The following is a 19,335-nucleotide window of genomic DNA, read 5'->3' as shown; positions in this document are numbered from 1 at the left end:
CAATTGGTCTCAACCTCCTCAACTTGAACAACGCAAATCTGCATGTTGTTGTAACGACACAATTCTCCATCCTGCCTTCGTTATGCTTGGAGAGGCACGACGGCCTGCTGCCTAGATCTGATGCATGTCGAGTCACATGGGGGCCAAGCTTGCATGCCATGCACCTCGTGTACAAGAGTAAGCGCTTACACTCACTGATTGGCTCATCTTTCTTGCTTTGAATCATCAGCATTTTCGAAGGATTGTCCAACAAGGGGAGAGATGGGATGCTGGGTATGATTGTCCTCACCAAAGTCCCGAATTGAGCGACCCCCAAATTACATACCTAGAGTTAGAGATATCACGACTAGCAGAAAGTATCCGCAACCAGCAGAAGGTATCGCAACCAGCAGAAGGTATCGCAACCAGCTTGTATCTGAATGTATAGGTACAGCAGCAGGCGTTGCGACTGGACACTCCAGGCCTGTATCTTCAGTAGCGCATGCAAAAGCGATGGAAGCCTATGTATCCAAGCAAGTCGGTGCCTGAATAGCAATCTGTCAGTGCCCCGGCAGCAATACTCAGTAAGGAATACATGTTTGGAACACTTTGCAGACTGAACTCAAACATATATCGCCGACGCACGTTGAGTCTAGAGCCGGAGCCATGAAATTGGTACATAATCTGGTCAGCATGTATACTCAGGAGGCCACAAAGTTGACATGTGGTAGTTATGTTTCCCTGTTGAGATAGCCGCCATCTCATGATAACAAGTCCGGCTGCCGAATCTGCTACCGGTATGAAACAGCCATTATATATTCGAGATAGATAGGCATACTACTTCATTCCAAGTATCAACATGTTAAAGCTTGCCACATTCACAACTGCACCTTCAGAAACCTCTCCAGCCCCATCCGTCGATAGGCATTCACCTTGTTATTATCCACCACCGCCGCACCGACATCTCCCCCGTCCAGCACCGCATCAACCGACACCCTAAACGGCTTCTTCCCCCTCGGAACGTCCGCCAAATCAGCCAGCGCATCCGCAACAAGCGACGGATCCGCGTCCGGCGGCAACAGCCCCTCCGTCCCTTTCAACGTATCCTCCGCCATCCCCTTGGTAGGCCCCTCCTCATACTCCGCCTCGACATCCCCAAGCTCCGGCTTGGCAGCGTCGATGAAGTGATTCGTACCCTTTGTAAACACCCCCGGCAGCACAATCGTTGTCTCGATCCCCCACGGCGCAAGCTCGTGCGCGTACGACTGCGCAAGAGAGTCTTGGGCGGCCTTTGCGGCAAAGTAAGGGCCAGCCATGGGCGACTTGGCCCCGTACGTCGAGCTGCTGCAGATCCAGATGAGGTGGCCGGATCGCTGCCGTCGCATGTGCGGCAGGGCGGCCTGGTTCAGTCTCTGGCAGCCGACGACGTTGACGTCGTACAGGTGAAGCAGCTGCTTTGCGCTGAAGCTCTCGGATGGGCCCCAGCAGAGGTGGCCTGCGTTGTGGACGACGGCGTCGATTCGGCCGGCTGATTTGAGAACGTGGTTCACGGCTGCATTGACGGAATCCTGGGATAAGAGGTCCAGGGGAATGGCGTGAAGGTCCACCTTGTGCTCTTGAGCGAATTGCGAAACGGCTTCTTCGTAGCCTTTGGTGTTGCCGTTGTGCGAATACATTCCTGCAAAGACGGTATGCCCTCTTTTGGCGATGGCTTGCGCTGCCAGAGCTCCAAAGCCGGTGGATGCTCCTGAGATGAGGTATGCTTGGGCCATGTTGGAAAGCTTGGTGTAAGTTGCTGTGTAAGTGCGAACCAGTAAGGTACATCTAGAATTTGGCGTCAAGTACGTTTGAAGTGAGATACTATTTTCCTGATGATAGATTCATTGCTTAGACAGTTTGACAACATGCTCCTTATATAGGTACTTTTCTCTTCAATTCTTCAAATGTCACTGCCGTGTCGAAGTTCAAAGTATTAGGGTCTGGACATATGCCCGGGTTGTAGTCGTTCGGAATAAGCACCCTTTCGGAAATAATAACTGCGAATGCAACCCACAATCAGAACATGAATGTCAGGCCCATTCATTATCAGATGAGGCCATCGGAGAGGAACTAATAATTGCCAGATTGAGCCCGATCCATGAGCCGTCCGCGAAGGAGGTCGTGTGAACAATGATTTTTAGCTTGGCAATGCCCTTTGTAACAGAAGATGAGAAGCATCTTTGTAGCTACATCAGTTTCAACTGGACTCGAGCTGACCATTGTTCCCAAGTGAACAAAAAAAAAAAAAAAAAAAACCAGCCGGCAGTCTCCTAGACAAGCGGGAGTATAACAATATGAAGGTAGGCATGTCGTTCAAGCTCCGTCCTAGAAGCAACAACATCACGATGCATAACCGTGATCAATCCCTCGAACACAATTCCACATCAGCCAATTAAGTCTACAAGTAAATGGAATGTTATTTTGAGAACTTGGCGGGCGCAGGGCAGTTGTTGCTCTGTATGTACTAGTAGTAACCCTCTTTTCGAACCGTCCATCTGGAAGCTCGCGTTTCGGACTTAGACAATCTCCACCAAAAACGCTGCAAAAGAGCTCGATGTGCAACAACGTCAAACGAACAGCCCTCAGTGCCAATAGAAGCACATCTCATGTCACGCATTAAAGTGAATACCATGAGCATCATTCGTAGACGTCAATAAACGGCTGATTATCTATTACATCTGCGTCTCTGGGGCGGTCATAGTGGGACGACCTATAGCCTCACTAGATTCCCTACCAGCGCAATTATAGAGTGTATATCTACCTACCTAGTACTATTGCTTCAATCATTTCTGGCTACCTACCCATGTTCTTCATAGCATAGCTAGCTATACATCTCACTAGGACTAAGCGTCTTGACTGGACCATCGCTCTGGGACGTGCAGCCGGACTTTTCGCTCTTGAGGTCCCACTCAACCGCGGTTCCTGAGATAAACCCTCGGAAATAGTCTCAGAATATACGGCGCCTCCACTGGCGAGAGCAGCAGTTTCAGCCTTGGACAGACCGTTCATTGGCGGATCAACTTCTTGATCGATCGGATTTGTTGCTTCTGCAATAAAGCCATTCCCGATGGCTCTGAATGGAAGCAGAAAGATTATAGAAGGTAACAAGAAATCTAGGTATCCATCTTGAATGGTCCCACTGGCAGGCATATAGTATATATGTGTCAACTGCCATCGATGACAAGATACCAAGTCAAACTCAGCAGCCAGCAACATCACAGTCTACGCCCTCACCTTGGACAACCGAAACCAGAATAAACAAAACCTCAAGCTACGGCAACTTCACCGTTATCATCATCACCATGTCACTCCCCAAAACATACAAGGCAATGGTCACCCTCGAGGCCAACGCCCCCTTCACCCAGAAAGAGCTTCCGCTCCAGCTACCCGGCCCCAACCAGGTCCTCGTCAAGGTCCTCGCCTGCGGCGTCTGCTCCTCCGACGTCTCCATCATCGCGGGCCACGTCGGCCCCGTGTTCCCCCGCGTCACGGGCCACGAGCTCGTCGGCGACGTCGTTGCCGTGGGCGAAAACGTGACGCGCCTCACAGTCGGCCAAAGAGTCGGCGGCCCGTGGCACGGCGGACATGACGGAACGTGTCGGCAGTGCCAGCGCTCGCAGTTTCAGTACTGCGCGAACCAGGCCGTCAACGGGGTCAGCTTTGACGGGGGATATGCGGAATACGTCTTGCTCCGAGCCGAAGCCGTTGTTCGTGTGCCCAAAGAGGTCGACGCAGCGGAGATTGCCCCCTTCTTGTGCGCGGGCGTGACCGTCTTCAACGGAATCCGCAAGCTGCACGTCGAGCAGGGCGGCGTCGTCGTCGTCAACGGACTCGGCGGACTGGGCCATCTGGCCGTCCAGTACGCCAACAAGATGGGCTACGAAGTCGTTGCCCTGTCGTCCGGCGACGACAAGGCCGGCTTCGCAAAGGATCTCGGCGCGCACCACTACATCAACACCAAGGCGTCCGACGCAGTGGCCGAGATCCTCAAGCTTGGCGGTGCCGACATTGTCGTGCAAACGGCCCCAGATGCTGAGATGATCAGCACCCTCGTCAAGGCGCTGGCGCCAGGAGGAAAGATGCTCAACCTGTGTCTGATTGGGCCGGTTCCCATTGACACGACAGCGCTGGTGATGAAGGGAGCCAGTGTTCACGGGTGGGCGAGCGGACACGCGATTGACAGCGAGGAGGCGATTCAGTTTGCCGTCAGGCACGGGATCCGGTGCATGATCCAGCGGTATCCGTTGGCCGAGGCGCAGAAGGCGGTGGACGACTTGGTTGCGGGAAAGCCGCGGTTCAGGAACGTGCTGGTGATGGATCAGTGAGGGAGGGAGGCACCAGATGATGATGATGATGCCCTGCTGGTGGTGGTTTGGTGTAGTACTACCTTATATAGATGGTTATGTAATCAAGTGCCGTGTTTAGCGAGGTCTCTACTAGCAGTATTCTCAGGTACCTTACTGTAATACAGGTACAGGTTGGTAGATCCAGAGAGCCACCGGCTCCACCTCCGCAAGTGACAGGTACCAAGTCAGGTCTGGTCCCTTTCCGTGATCGCTTCAAAACCGTCAACTTGAACCCCCTTGCATGTACAAGCGAGGCAATCGAAACAAAACAACCACCTGAAGATAGCAATTTTCTCATTCTCAATCTTCAATACTTACCAATGCCTCAAACCACACCTCATCGATCCCGCACAGCAAACACAAGTCACCCGCACGCATCTCCCATCCATCCAGTCTCACACAAGCCCCTTCTCGAATGTTCCACCTCGCCCGCATTAGAAATCTCCCCGCCACGGATTCAGGGTCCTTCGATGCCGCTCATGTCGTCCGATGCATCTCAGAGCAACTCCGACGTGCGCGATAAGACTTCCCTTTCCATGGCATCTCTCGCGCATCTTTTTTCCCTTTCTTTTTTTTCTTTCTTTTCATCACTCAGCAGGCGACGTCTTAGACATTTGATTATACCTACTGTCCATCAGTTTATTGTCGTGTATCCCATTTCTCAGCCGCAGTGAACCACCTCACCTTCATTTACATCCCCTCTCCAACTTATACCTACTACTCATCGGGCACCACTCCGACACAGCCCGGTGATACAAAGACTGTCTACATACCTACAATAAACCCCGTAGAACATACCACAATCATCGAGCCTTGGCTGGCTGAGCAACGCGCTCTCAATCCGCTCTGCTGGTGTTCACTTAGCATGAACCTCTCCCGCCATTAGTCGCAAGGTTTCCCATCTTCTATCAACCACCCTCCATCAACACCACCACACCCAAAACCGCCAAAAATGTCCAAATCACTACAGCTCAAGGAAGAAGGCAACCGCCACTTCCAAGCCGGCGACTACATCGGCGCCGACAGCCTCTACTCCAAAGCGTAAGCCCTTTTCCCCCCTTGAATCTCATCATCCCCAAACCTCAACATCAAGAAAAACTCACCAACCAACCAACCAAAAAAATAGCATCATCGCCGACCCCAAGAACCCAGCCCTCTACACCAACCGCGCCATGGCCCGCCTCAAGCTCAACCACTGGGACTCCGTCATCGCCGACTGCGAGACCTGCCTGTCCCTCTCCCCCAACAACATGAAGGCCCACTACTACCTGGCCCAGGCCCAGCTCTCCCTGCGCGACTACGACGCCGCCCTGAGCAACGCCCTCGAGGCGCACCGCCTCTGCGCCGCCAACAACGACAAGTCCCTCGCGGCCGTCACCAGCATCGTCCTCAGGTGCAAGAAGGAGCGCTGGGCGGACCGCGAGAAGAAGAGGCTCAGGGAGGAGCGCGAGCTCGAGGACAGGATGATGGACCTGCTGCGCAAGGACAGGGATGAGATGCTCGCGGCTGTTGCGCCAGACGACGAGGCGGAGAAGAAGGCCGTTGAGGAAGAGGCCGAGCAGAGGATGACTGTCCTGCGCAACGTCTTTGAGGCGGCGCGCGAACAGAATCAGAATAAGCGCGAAGTGCCTGAATGGGCCATTGATGATATCAGCTTCAACGTCATGGTCGACCCTGTCATTGTAAGTTACCCTTGCCTCCCTTTCATCGCCCTCATATGTCTTCCACCTCTTTTTCCACCCCCTCCCCCCCTTCTCATACGTTATATATATCTCTACTCTCTTCACACAGCCTCGATAAAATACTGACCATGCCTTTTCCCACTTCAACAGACAAAAACAGGCAAATCCTACGAACGCGCCTCCATCATGGAACACCTCCGCCGCCACCCCTCCGACCCCCTCACCCGCGATCCCCTCACGCCCGCCGACCTGCGCCCCAACCTCGCCCTACGGCAGGCCTGCGAGGAGTTTCTCGAGAAGAACGGCTGGGCGGCCGATTGGTAGAAGTAAGATAAAATAAAGGCGCACCAACGCCCCCAGTTATGTGACCTCAAACCAAGTCACCATTCTTCTTTTGTTTTTACACTGTTATATATCTACAGTGCCTTTCATGTTTTGTTGTTATGGGAATCAAGGCAAGCGATGCAAAAAATGTTTGGATCAAGTTCTGTTTTCTTTGATATTGTCACGAGGAGAATACACGACTGTTTGCGAGAGTAAACGGCATCGCATGGCGTTATGGGTTTCTTGAGCACTTACATAGCCTTCCTTTTTCACAGTCATAGACATAATGAACTCACCCTTACGACTACTCCCACAGACTCATTGAACCTCTCAGTTCGAGCAGTGTGAGACGACATTGCAAGTCAAATCATGTACATCGTGTATTGCTCATCCAAGCAGGGAAGCCTGTCCATAAGCAAATCCTAATCTATACCCATATATACAAACGACATGAATCCATCCAAAACCGTCGTCAATGGTTTCTTTTTTTACGAACATGCCGCCGCCTCCACCCCCCCCTTCTTTTATCTCCATACGCCTAGAGCAAACGCATGCGTTTCTAACCCTTCAGCCCCGACGCTGCATCCATACGACCGGGTATCGTCATGTCATGAGTGGTCCGTCCCAGACCATATCAACAGAAAGCTCCCGCCTATATACCACCCAATGCGGGAGACAGCCAAGGAAACTCATACAGAGGTGCAGAGGACAGAGAGAGTCTCAAAAGCCAAGCAAAAAAAGACAGCGCGCAGCATCGTGCCCGGTAAAGCCCCCAAGCCCAGATTCCTCAAGAAAGGAAAATAAATAAGAACAGACATCTCAAACGCCGCTTGAATGCAAAATCGTCGCTCCCCTCATTGTGTCCAGACCTTTCTGATCTACATAAAGGCTGGGGATGGGGGTTCTCCTCCTGATGGGCCCGACGGTCCCGGCGGTCTTCTGCCGTCGCCGCTGTCTTCCTTGACAAGCCCAACCTGCTCCTCTTCAGACGGCTGGGGCGTCCGTCGGAAGACGTTGAACGAGAACTGGCGCTTGTTGCCATGAGGTGGCGGTGTGGGCCCAAGGCTCTGGGGGCTGGCGGCAGCGGCTCCGCGATATGCAGTGTCGACATTGTCGTGGGAAAAGTACGACTGCTCGCGGGTCGGGCCATAATAAGCCCCGGCTTCGTCGTCAAGCTTCGACTGGGGCACGGCGATTTGGGTGAGGGGCAGTGGGTGCATCGGGCTGCGGACCTTGTCGATGCCGTACTCAACCCCCTGTTCTTCATCCTCGTCCTGCTCGCTGACCGGCAAGACATGATGCTGATGATGACGAGACCGCCGGCCGCGGATTGTACCCGCTAGGCTGGAGAATACATTGACGTTGTTGCGGTCGTGCTCTGCGAGCTCGCCCTCGGTTGGGAAATGCGACATGCCCAGCGGAGGATGAGGCGTTGGGGGGGCTGGCGAGGGGGGGATGGGGGTCGAGAGCCTCGTCGATCGGCTGCGCATACTGGACGCAATGGTCCGCCTTCGCCTCAGCCCGTCCCATTCGTACATTGGCTGCCCGTCCTCGCTGATGGGGGCCATGGCCTCGGCCGCCTTCTCTTCGTGGAGGCGTCTCAGCTCCTCGGCCTCCATGCGGAGGCGCGCGTTGGAAATGCGCCTGATGATAGCAGCCGCGCCTCGGATGGCATCTGCCTTGGGCTCCGTCTCAGGCTGCGGCTGCTCGGCAATCGTGTGAATCTGGTCGAGGTCGCCGTTGAAGACGGCAGCGTCGGGAACGTCCTTGGCCGACTTGGAAAGCTGCAGTAGCACGACGCCGGAGCATATCGTCAGGAAGCCCAGAACGACGGTTACAATGGACTGAGCAGTGCCCTTGAAGCCCTGGAATAAGACTGCAGATGTGATGATGGTGGTGCTGGTGAAGTAGACGTAATATGTGGGTGTGACAATGGCGGCGTTGAAGAGATTGAGAGCTTTCTGCAAGAGGGGGGGTTGTTTAGTTCAGTCACTTGTATGTAGAATCGCTTCGCAAAGAAACTCACGTTGAGAAAGATAATCTCCGTGAGCAGAGTGCCGACGACAAAGACGAGGAGCACCCATAAAAACCACTCCTTGTACTGGGGCTTCCCACTAGCCCACGCAATAATGGCCGCGCCCAGGCCCTGGGTCGACACGACGCTCAGGCCTCCGATCCAGCTGCAGATGGAGATGTAGACCAGCATGTTCTTCTTACCATACTTTGGTCCGACGAAAAAGGCGACAATGACGGATCCGACGAGGATGACGCCCGTATACGACAGAAAGCCGGGCGTGATGACGTACTTCTGCATCTGCTGGATGTCGGCGACGGAGGACTCCTGCGGCGCGTTCATGACGATGACGACGGAGCCCACGATGCAGAGGAAGCAGGCGACCTTGCCGACCAGGCTCAGGCGCTCCTTGAGGAAGATGGCGGACAGGATGGTGGTGATGACGACGGAGAGCGCGCCCAGCGGCGTGACCAGGATGGCGTCGGTAAAGGCGTAGGCGACAAAGTTGCAGATCTCGCCGATGATCATGAGGATCATGCCCGCCCACCAGTAGGCGTTCTTGAGGTAGCCATAGCCTTCGCCAGCAACTTCGTTATATTTTGCGTTTGCCCTCAGCAGGCCAACCTTTTTGAGTACAAAGGACGTTCCGATAAACAGCCCCGATCCTATGGCCAGGCCGATGCCGATGGCTTTGTAGTATCCCGGCCGCACAGAGTTGTCGCCTCCCGGCACGATTCCACGTGGGAAGAGCAGATCATCGTCCATGGCGGGATCGAGCACCGGGCCCTGGAAGGGCGAGTCGAGAGTGGCAGGAAGAGGAGCGCCAGAGGGTTTGCGACGAGAGTGTAGGTTGAGAGGGCGAGGACTCGGAGCAGAGAGACAGAGAGAGGAGGGGAGGGAGAGGATGCGGGAGGAGTTGAGAAGTCGAATTGGCAGTGGTCGAGCTCGGATTACATGGGAGGGCCGCGGGATCGACGGAAGACCAGATGCGTCGTGGCTATGGCGAGAGCGAAAAGGATGATGGATGATGATGCGTCCAAGTGGCGGTAAATAGAGGGTGGATGCGAGGGCCAATGCGACAGCGGGCGCAGGGAGACAGGTCGAGAGAACGAGTGCGAGTCGAGTTGAGGCGCGTAATTGGATATGGAGAGCAAGAGTCTCAGGAGCAGAACAGGGCGAGTCGCAAGAGATGAAGAAGCAAAAAAGCTGCAAGGTTCAGTAGTAGGGAAAGGGATCGAGCTGCAGGGTTGCGAGTTGTGTATGTATGTATGAAATCAGGTTCAATGGACGGGGCCGAGTCTGGTGTACAAAGTTCCAAGGTTGCGTTGCGCCTTGGTGATGGAGCTGCGCATGTGGCTTGAGAGCACTAACGCCGCTGAGAGGCGGGGGGGCTGGCCAGGGAGCTGCAGCTGGGAGAAGCACTAAAGTTGGAAGGGCTGGCTGGCGCTGTGAGCAGCAACCGGAGGCCCCTACTGGTGGCGGGGGTTCCATTCCCTGTTGGCCAAGCCTGGGAGGGGCACTGAGAAGGGGCGCAGTCGGGCCACGTACCGATATTTAGGTACATGTAGTACTTTGTCGCCTTAACTTAGGTATGGTCTATGGTTTATGGCACGTTAAATTGAGCCAGAGACAAGCATGAGGTTCGTATTGCCTACCTAGTCAGTCTGCAAAGTTGAAATCATGAGAAACCTAAGCGGTTGACGGGACACGCAACTCAGGCTGTCCCTGCAGGAGGATCGATGCGACGATGCATCTCTCGAGCCTAACGATGGACGGCGCCCATCCATTTCGCTGCTACTGGCGGTTGGTGATACCGTCATTGCTACTACAGTACACTAATAGTACCAAAAATTCCAGTTACTCCATCCAGTAAGTGCCAGGTTCGCCAGGTCCAGCCACGTTCTTTGTAGTTTGTGTACTCGTACATGCACCAGCCCGCATCCAGCCTGTTGGTTGAATAAACTCACGACTCGCCAGTCGCTGCAGATGAACCTTATCACGAGACCTATAAATAACTTCACGTAAGAGCTGGGCAGCAAATACGCGTATCACCAACAGCAAAAATCAATGCCAGCCTGCACTTTGTCAAGCAATTGCGCTCACTACCTAAGGTACCTTATGGCCCAACAAAGTACCTAACATTTTCCAGCCGCCTACATCGTCCAGAACTGGCATGTACCCGTATGAGACGGTCGATGCATTTTGCCCAACAGCGTTCGCACATGACGTAAAAATAGTAGTACAGGTGCTCTCACTTGCATGCAGAGAAACCCTCGGCCGGCCTTGCGAATACGACGAGGGGTGCCCTTGTTCCCGCGGCCTCTTGGTCGAATCAGACGCCCCAGCCCCGTACGAAAGCCAGACTCTCTCAACAACTTGGGTAGTAGTACGACGAACAGTTGGCGAATGAGTTATGGCGTTTGGTATATGAGCTCATCTGGCATTTACCCGGCTGTTCAATCTCTCTGCTGCGTGCACACACACACACACACACACACAAAGAAACGTGGACAAAGAAAACCGCCACAGATCAGCGGCTGACGCCATGGCTCGGGACCCTTTTGAGCGCTCTGGCACTGCCTCGTTTGTGGCTTTCCCATTCCTCATACGAGTACCTACAAAGCACTGGGCAGATTGTGCGTTCCAACAATATCCATCAAGAAGAAGACGGCGCAGGATCTCAGAAAAAAGGGCAGAGAAGACGCTCACATCGCCAAGTGTGTCTTGTCCCCGTCGGCCAGGTTTCATGTTATTATGTATACGTTTGGCGTTTCAGACTCGAGTCGCGCATTTCGTCTTGTCAACTGGAGAAGAGCGAGCGAGTCCATTTCTTCTCCAACTGCTGCTACTAAATTTATCCCTTTTAGAGCCCTAGCCTAGCGCAAGCTGCCCCTGCCATGGCTTGCATCCGAATTGCCCTGAGATCAAATGCTACTCTCCAGCTCCATCTGCTCAAGACGAGTGGAGGTCGTCTCCAGACGACAACATGCCAACTTGTGTCGCGGCTCATCTTGAGAATTCAAAGCTGCGTTTGATTCCAACTCTCCGCGGCATGCCGCAATGGGTTTCAGCTCACCTGGAGTTGCATGTGCTAACTGCATCAGCCATCAAGGTCAGCCACCACCTTGAATCTGGAATCATGAAGAGTGACTCCATAGGTAGGTAAAGTAGACCGCTGCTAGTACATGTACAAGGTAATACAGGCATGGCCCGAAATGGATCCATCATCAGTCATGCTTTGGCATGTCCTTTTTCTCACAATCACCTGCATCTACTTCCTTGTATTCTTGATTCTCCCGTCAACTGTCGCTCTCTTCATCCCTCAACATGAACTGTTGGGCCAAACCCCGCCGAGGCTCCCACTTGCGCCGCCCTCCACTCTTTTCATCCCCTAACCGCCAAATGAGGTCCAACTCTCAGACACTGATACCACATGCCTTGTTTCATCTTGCAACCACTGTGCGACGACTCGGCCCATCAATCATCAACCACCTCATACGCGCGGCCTCTGGACTCGGTTACGATTTTTCACTGGCTCTCTGTGGTTGCGCCGTCAATGGTAGGATGGATCTCTGTTTGCCTGTGAAACTAATAATACGTAGGGTCCGAGGCGTTGCAACCGGGTGAATCTGTTTGCTCCAGACTTGCTCGACACCTCATGTTCCAAGTTCTTGGAGATCGGCACTCTGCATTTTACGTCATCCAGCCTCAGGCACCGTATCGATAGGCAGCCTATTGAGATCTGGGTTTGCCTGATAGGGCAGTTTCTCCGAATCGGTACGAGTACGAGCAACGCCAAAGTTCTTTAGACTGGCTCCAATGAGGAGGCCTCAACTGAACCAATTGCTGGATCAAACACGACAGTCGCTCGCCTAGATATGGATCCTTACAAGTGCGAGGAACGCCGACTAACGGCAGGACGATTATTCCTTGAGCACAAGTCTTACGAACCGTTTCTTACTCTTACACGCAGACGTCGAAAGGAGATAGACGGCTTGGAGACTCATTTCCACTAAAATTTTGAAATGAGCGTCGCAATCAACCTCCGTTGCTTTGTAACCGTTGTCAATCCAGCCATCCAAGTGATGTTTGTACTGAAACCGGGGTCATGCAATTGCTGACCTGTTCACCAATTCTTGACAAGATCTCGTGGCCGCCGCAACATGCAACAGGTTCAACATTCTCATGGTGAGTTACAGGGTGAGCGCCGGCCTCCCTGAATTTGGTGGTGATGCCCCCATAAAGTCTTACCTCCCTGACACTGCCGCCCGATCTGTTCAAGAGTGATGACGCACTATTCGATTGCCACTTCCTTCACTCAGAAAATGTGGTTTCCGAACTGCCGCTTTTGCTATGGACGTGAGTGAGAAATGCATTTAACAATATAGCGACAGACATTTGTTATAAACGAGTTAACAAACCCTTTGGAATAGTCATCATTGCTTGGGGTCTGCAAGGCGACATGGGTTCACAAAATGCCGGATTATGGTCTCCGACGACATATTGGCCAAGAAATGAATACGCCAACGTCTAGCCTTGAACGACAACCCATCAGTAGGCGATTGAAGTATAGGTACAATTGCTAAAGCTATGAGACCGTAAGTATTTGCTAGGATTCAATAGTCAGCGGCGTCGGATGCTGCTGTATCGTCTCCTCTCCCCTCTTCAACCTCTCTCGATTTTGCTATGAACCGCTGCGAGGCTCTGCTCCACAGATTGCCGCACAATATATATCCATCTACAGACTCCATGCTGATACACACAGGACGCTACTAGACCTGGAAAGACGGCTCCTTCAAGGCACAGACAGCCTCGCCATTGGTTCTTCCGGCAATCCTACGAATCCTTCACATCAAGCGCCAGGGGTTCTGTCGCGTAATAGCCGCTCACTCTCGTCGCAACCAGGCTACTATCGACAATGGATCTAACCAGGCTCCGGGCTGATCTGCCACGCGACCGCGTTCATGGCCAATTCTTACCATGTAGGCCCCCTTCCAAGGGGGGAGTCAACTCAGACTCGACAACACAAATGCAGCATGGCATCTTAGTATCTGTTCTTGAAACGCAACCGCCTGCGACGTAAATGCGATGAGCAGCATGGCCGGTCGCGATGCCGCGGAGCCGCAAGGAGTTCAACGAGCCTATTCTCCTCCAGGTCTGGAGGTCTCAACAAACGCGGAAGTCGAACAGGGGCTGGAGGTCTTCCACGGTGACGACGGTCTGCAGGTGGTCAATTTTGGGCTGGACGGCATTGGCGGGGAATCCAAAAGCGAGGCACAGATCAAAGAGACCGAGCGGAAACCTGCCGGGAAGAAGCTGTGGCTCATCATAGCAGGCGTCGTCTCGCTGCTCGTGATTGTCGCAGCAATCGTGGGCGGCGTTATTGCATCGCGACACAGACACACGTCAAGCCCTTCAGCCTCTTCAACCCCATCGGCTTCTTCGACTCCCTCAAAACCGTCAAGCTCACCTAATGCCGCTCACGAGCGCTCAGGCATAGGAGTTACGGGATGGTGGACAAGCTCCTCGAGCTTCAACATCCGTCTCATCTACCAGGGACAAGACGGCAATCTACGGATCATGGGATTTCACTCCGGGGATGGCAATTGGTCGACATTGGCTACCCTCAAGGACACAAGCGCCAAGCAAGGCACTCCGATAGCGGCATCGTGCTTCAACGTTCCCGTCTTCTACTTCACCCCAGTGACGAGCAGTAATGTGAGCCTGATTTCACCCAGATGGACTACATGATGCACCTAACTCAGACTTGACTGTGCAGAACTATATGCAAGTAGAGATTTTCTATCTCAACGACCAAGACGAGATCCAGGAATGGGTCTTCAGAGAGCAGCAAGACGTCACTTCATCTTCAGCACAAACTCACAATGGAAGCGGAATCATGTCGTCCAAAGGCTGGAAGGCGGGGGCCAACTCGAGACTCGCATCATATTGGCCGAGCGTCATCTATCAGGATGGCGATAACCTTATGCAAGAAGCTTATTGTGCCAACTTGACCTGGAATCAGGAGAAGGTAGGCCTCAAGTGCCATGAAGGCTCGGCTTTTGCAGAGATTCCATATAGCGTAAATACAGCAGGGTCTGGAGGTGAGAGGATCATCTATCAGCGGGACGACCAGAAGCTCCATGTCGCGAAAAGGGCCAACTTGACCGACGAGTTGAGTACAGGTGAGTGAAGACCCTTGACTGCAATCTCCGGATACTCACACTTGGTCAACCTAGATGCGCCGCCTTTCGCTGTCCCAGCTGACGCACCCATGGGAGCATTCACCGTTCCACGAGGTTCCAATGCACCTCATGGCGCCATGAACACGTATATTCTCTGGCAAGGCGATACCGGCGCTCTCCAGATGACATGGGAGGATGACAGCACTGGATGGCGAACCTCGTCAACGCCTGCATCCCTGGGGAGTCCCGACAACGGCACAGACATCTCTTGTCTCACGCCGACAATCTGGTCCGTCACGTCTTTGCAGTCGGACTACGGCATGGCTCGCTGCTACTATCTGGTTGATGGGCACATACGAGAGGTGCACTATGACGGCTCGAACTGGTCCGTGATTGGCAACGTGCAAATGGATTGATCCCTCTTGGGAGGTTTAATTTTTGTGTTGTAAAGTAATATGCAATGAAGTCGCCATCGACCGCTCTCTTAACCAATTGCTCAGTCCCAATCTCACACTCCAGACATTTAGAAGGCCTGGATGTAGTACAGCTCGTCGACACCGTTGTAGTTCCACGTCCACTGGCCTCCATTGCGTCCCTGGCCACTGACACACTGAGAGATGATGTTGCTGAAAGCGTCCTGTAGCATATGTATGTTAGCCACCCATATCTCATGCTTGGCTTCACTCGCGAATCTGCAATGCAGTACTAGATGTGAATGATACGCACCCTGCAGTGAATCTTTGCGTTGCCCTGGTAAACAGCTTGGACCTGGTGGCCGTTGATCCACCCCTGCCATGACGGTCCGTAGTTGCAGACCTGGTCGGCAGCCGCCTGGAAGTCGGAGGCAGAAAGGCCAGGGTTGGCGTTGCCGTAGCATTCTGCTGCAAGAGCAGCTGGCACAGCCAGGAGGGACAGAAGAAGAGAGCGAGACAGCATGGTGGTGGATTAGATGTGAAGAGAGTTGTGCTTGGCGACTTTGAGAGAAGGCTTGTGAGGTTGCAGTGTATGACAAGTGGTCTAGGGAAGGGAGACAGGCTCGTTATTTATATATGTGCTGTAGTTGAGGTCTCGTCAAATGCTTCGTCTCTATTGCAGCTCCAGCTCCATATGGAGATGAGCGGTGAGAAGGACAGTGGCATGAAAGACAGTTGGTGGAAGCAGTTTGTCCAGTAAGCGCAGTCTAAAGAAGGATATCGGGCCACTTTGTGAGTTGTTACTGAATCCACTTGCCGCCTCGCGTACGGCAATAGTAATAATAGCATACAGAATTTCGAGCTGAATATATCCTCAAGGCTCCATAGCCTAGCCCCCGTGGTTCCTTTTCAGCTTCCTAATCCAGGTATGAGTTATGGAGAAGTGTCAGCTGAGTAAGAATACTAACTGCAGTGCTATATATACATGACCACAGAGCCTCATTAGTTCATGAGTCTCTATAGCAGTCCAGCAAAGATTCAAGGCTTTTTCCAACAAGCAGGGCAAATCACGATACATGTAGCTTGGCTGGTTCTGCGCCCAATTGCTGTTGACAAGGTCCGGTCCCTGGCGGGCCGATCCGGGGTGAAGACATTCAGTTATCATGTGGGGGTGTTTGGCTGCCCATGGCAATTATAGGGGCTAGTTTCTGCTGAACAGACTAAAACTGAATCTGTCGCCACATGTCAACGTCTACATCTACTTGAAAATTCATCTGAGTCTGCACAGCTCGTGAAGCAACTGGTTCTCCATTGAGATCAAGTATAGCCTCGGTCAGAAAACAAGGTTCAACCCAGATGCTATGACCAAGCCCTCTTTTCCTACCGGCTTCGCCCCGAAGCTTGTGCCGTTCGAGGTGTTGAGAGTTGAGAGTTCTAACCAACCACTTTCAGATGCTCGGAACCTCCCGACAACCATTGGCTATGGCAGTTCAACACAGCCAGCCCCGCTAATGCTACACGACAATGCTGACCGGCAACTCGGGGGCGACACACCATCAATCTTCTATATCTAGAATTAGAGGGGCTCTGAAATCCTTCCGCCCTGAAATAGTCGCACAAGTGCGGGGGAGCCTCCCAGAGCCTTGAATCATACGCCCGGATAAGGCTTGGTCCCGTAACTGTACGATGGAACCGGCTCGTTCAACAATGTCGAGCTGATTGATTTCATCTTCGATCCCGCTCATCGTATGGACGGTTCCACGTGTGTCATTCTTTAGTTATATGTCACTTGCCGACTAGCGGCGTGTAAGTCTAGTGGCGATCGAACGATGAGTGTGACGATAATCGGCTTGTCGGGACCTGGGCCGCTGGTACTGTATATACTGGCCCAAAACGTCCTGAGCCCGCATATCAGCAATGAAGATGAGGGTGTAAAGCAATTTCCAGTGTTCATATTCCACTGATGGCGAGTACTTGTCTAACCGGCACAAGACGGTTCAGGTTGATGACGGGTGCGGACAATATCAGACTCGAGGCCCATGCCATTGTGCACATCAAAGCAGACTTGGGCTTGATCTACTCCAGCTACGAAATGCCTGTGTCTCAGGCTTTCATGCCGAGTACAGGCCCTCCTTGATTGCATATCGGCGAGGCTTCTTCATGGTTCGCATGATAGCATCACCTTTTTGTAAATTGCAAACCTGTTTTCGAGCCATATCCGTACGTATTCTAGCGGCTTTCCAACCCTCATTGCTGATGCAGGGAACACGCACTGCCTGAAGAGGAGCCAAATGCTGATGGGAGTGTTGAAAGTCATCAAAGACACAGATGGTGGAAAACTTTCCTTGAACAGCGGCAGCCCATGATCGTATACCTTTGGATTAGCTCAGACATTGGCCTTCAGGGCGAGGTAGTGGCATATAGTGATACTCCCAGGAGACATATTACCTGTTCGATCTGCACGTGCTGCCCAGAAGAGATATTATCATCAGTAGTCTGGGTATATAGGAACGACTCATGCTATGATATAACCAGGTCCTTGATCAGACGGAGAAGGAAACATGGCTTGTGCTAGTTGATGACTGACGTTGACTTTGACTCCTCAAACTGATTTCAAAGGTATCCGAACAATATTCCACTTCATGATCCCCTAAATGCTGATAGCGAGACTTGTACCCTACAACCTAATGCGGGAAGCTCTGGTGACCGCCAGGGCGGTCAGGCAGAGACAAAGCTCAGTCACCTACTCAGACGCCAAGATAATTAACCAGCGGGATTCTATGTCCTAGCTCTATCAGAGAGCCAATTTACCTGATCGCCTGAAGACCGCCCAAGCGGCAGTCATACGAGGCGTCCTTGCTGCACCTAGGCATATGTTAGGTAGGAAAGACATGCCTTCATCTTTTTCGGTGCCTCACAACTTGCCCCTCAGCTGGCTGGAGTTGCAGCCATTTCCGTCAGTACAGACATGTCTCCTCGCCGCGCAGCTAAGGGTGCGAGCATGTGTCGTGTCCAAGATCCATTCGTCAGCCTTGTTGTCCTACATGTGTATGTCTCAACGCAACGCTCGTATGTGGCCTGTGGCTTGCGCAATTGCCTCTCTCCCATACAAGCTGAAAATGGGGTTCTGGGACCTCGCCACAGACTGATGCGTACACGTATTGCCTCATGTTCCTCAACTTCACCGAGTACCAAGACCGCCCCCCCTATTTGGTAATAGGAAATGTAGGTCTTCCCGACTCCAACTCTTGTCCCTTCTCTTGCTGAGCCAACTTACGTGAGGCTGCATTCGTGGTCCGGAAGAGTGCCGAACCTAGAGGCCTATCGAATGGCTTCACCAGCAACACCCGGCAGGGTGGAGGAGTGTGTTTCAACAGATGCGAATGAAACCTGCCAAGAGGGCGACAAATTATACTACTGCCCATCACATACCAACTGTGGCTGTTTAGCAGAAGACTTTACTCTGTCTACTCTCCGCTACTATTGCCATATCAGTCTAGTCTTAGGATACATAAGCTGCTATTATAATCTTGTTGTAGATGAACTAAAAGAACAATCCCAAACGGGGTTCAGAACCTGTATGCCTAAACTTGAGGTGCTGGATGATCGCCCCCTACATAGGAACCATACTGGCTGACCGGTGTGTTATCTCTCACCCTGTTGCCTGCCTACATGCCCCTCTCGGGAAGCACGCATAACTACCCGACGGTTGCATCAAGGACTGGGGCAGATCGATCATCTCTGCCACGGTGCGACACCGGGCAAGTTTAGTCTCCTATCCTTCACACGGACATCTTCAGCCTGTACCAGTATAGTTTGCGAGACCTGTAAGATTATTCTCATCTCTGACCACAAGACGCGCCTATCCAAGTGCTCCAAGCGAGTCAATGACAAATGTGGCTTTGAAAGATAACAGCAAGGCTCCAGAGTATGCATGCAAAGGTTCTCGTGCTGGTTACATGATGGACCTGACAGATGCTCATCCTGTCAGAATACATCTCTGGTGTCACCACGCTTCCGATCCGATCCATGGCCTATTACACTACTCTATCGGAGCGGGGAAGCTGGTGATCTTGGCTGGCTCAGCCGAGCGAGATGCATGTTTGCCACTTCATGTGGTGCTTTGCAAGACAGACTCTGGGGACTTGCGGAACGAATAAGCGTCGACGCCCTTGCGACTTCCATAGTAACATACCCTCGTCATCTGGGAGAGCTTCGGTTGTTCAGTCAATGAAAATCATCGATCCTGACTACCAAAGAAGAACCTCGGGTGGGTGAGTACATATGCCACTATGGCACTATAACTAGAGTAATTACCCTCAGTCAGGATCTTGCACGAATATAACATACAAT

At 52.6% G+C, this 19,335-nt stretch overlaps 7 protein-coding genes across 7 annotated transcripts; 4 read left to right on the top strand and 3 right to left on the bottom strand.

Moving 5' to 3' along the window:
- Positions 1–857: 857 nt before the first annotated feature.
- Positions 858–1,751, bottom strand: TRIREDRAFT_104179 (uncharacterized protein; the record flags this gene model as incomplete). Its single annotated transcript, XM_006962573.1, has 1 exon — positions 858–1,751. One exon carries the CDS (start codon positions 1,749–1,751, stop codon positions 858–860), a length of 894 nt encoding a protein of 297 aa, XP_006962635.1.
- Positions 1,752–3,320: 1,569 nt separating this feature from the next.
- Positions 3,321–4,343, top strand: TRIREDRAFT_56839 (uncharacterized protein; the record flags this gene model as incomplete). The annotated part of the gene is made up of 1 exon (XM_006962799.1): positions 3,321–4,343. One exon carries the CDS (start codon positions 3,321–3,323, stop codon positions 4,341–4,343), a length of 1,023 nt encoding a protein of 340 aa, XP_006962861.1.
- Positions 4,344–5,316: 973 nt separating this feature from the next.
- TRIREDRAFT_56390 (uncharacterized protein) lies at positions 5,317–6,370 on the top strand (the record flags this gene model as incomplete). Its single annotated transcript, XM_006962798.1, has 3 exons — positions 5,317–5,405; positions 5,491–6,046; positions 6,197–6,370. The coding sequence occupies 3 exons, from the start codon at positions 5,317–5,319 to the stop codon at positions 6,368–6,370; spliced, it is 819 nt and encodes a 272-aa protein (XP_006962860.1).
- Positions 6,371–7,311: 941 nt separating this feature from the next.
- Positions 7,312–9,149, bottom strand: TRIREDRAFT_37067 (uncharacterized protein; the record flags this gene model as incomplete). Its single annotated transcript, XM_006962483.1, has 2 exons — positions 7,312–8,331; positions 8,397–9,149. Coding segments are annotated over 2 exons (1,773 nt in total), but the record flags the coding sequence as incomplete, so codon positions are not given.
- Positions 9,150–10,929: 1,780 nt separating this feature from the next.
- TRIREDRAFT_104175 (uncharacterized protein) lies at positions 10,930–11,779 on the top strand (the record flags this gene model as incomplete). The annotated part of the gene is made up of 3 exons (XM_006962797.1): positions 10,930–11,020; positions 11,327–11,496; positions 11,588–11,779. The coding sequence occupies 3 exons, from the start codon at positions 10,930–10,932 to the stop codon at positions 11,777–11,779; spliced, it is 453 nt and encodes a 150-aa protein (XP_006962859.1).
- A 1,702-nt stretch (positions 11,780–13,481) lies between these two features.
- On the top strand, positions 13,482–14,985 carry TRIREDRAFT_104174 (uncharacterized protein; the record flags this gene model as incomplete). Its single annotated transcript, XM_006962796.1, has 3 exons — positions 13,482–14,102; positions 14,164–14,569; positions 14,624–14,985. The coding sequence occupies 3 exons, from the start codon at positions 13,482–13,484 to the stop codon at positions 14,983–14,985; spliced, it is 1,389 nt and encodes a 462-aa protein (XP_006962858.1).
- A 264-nt stretch (positions 14,986–15,249) lies between these two features.
- Positions 15,250–15,505, bottom strand: TRIREDRAFT_104173 (uncharacterized protein; the record flags this gene model as incomplete). The annotated part of the gene is made up of 2 exons (XM_006962572.1): positions 15,250–15,261; positions 15,296–15,505. The coding sequence occupies 2 exons, from the start codon at positions 15,503–15,505 to the stop codon at positions 15,250–15,252; spliced, it is 222 nt and encodes a 73-aa protein (XP_006962634.1).
- Between the last annotated feature and the right edge of the window lie 3,830 nt (positions 15,506–19,335).

The sequence above is a fragment of the Trichoderma reesei genome (assembly GCF_000167675.1).
Source record: "Trichoderma reesei QM6a unplaced genomic scaffold TRIREscaffold_3, whole genome shotgun sequence".
Classification (NCBI taxonomy): domain Eukaryota; kingdom Fungi; phylum Ascomycota; class Sordariomycetes; order Hypocreales; family Hypocreaceae; genus Trichoderma; species Trichoderma reesei.
This window is presented reverse-complemented; position numbering and strand designations above follow the sequence as displayed.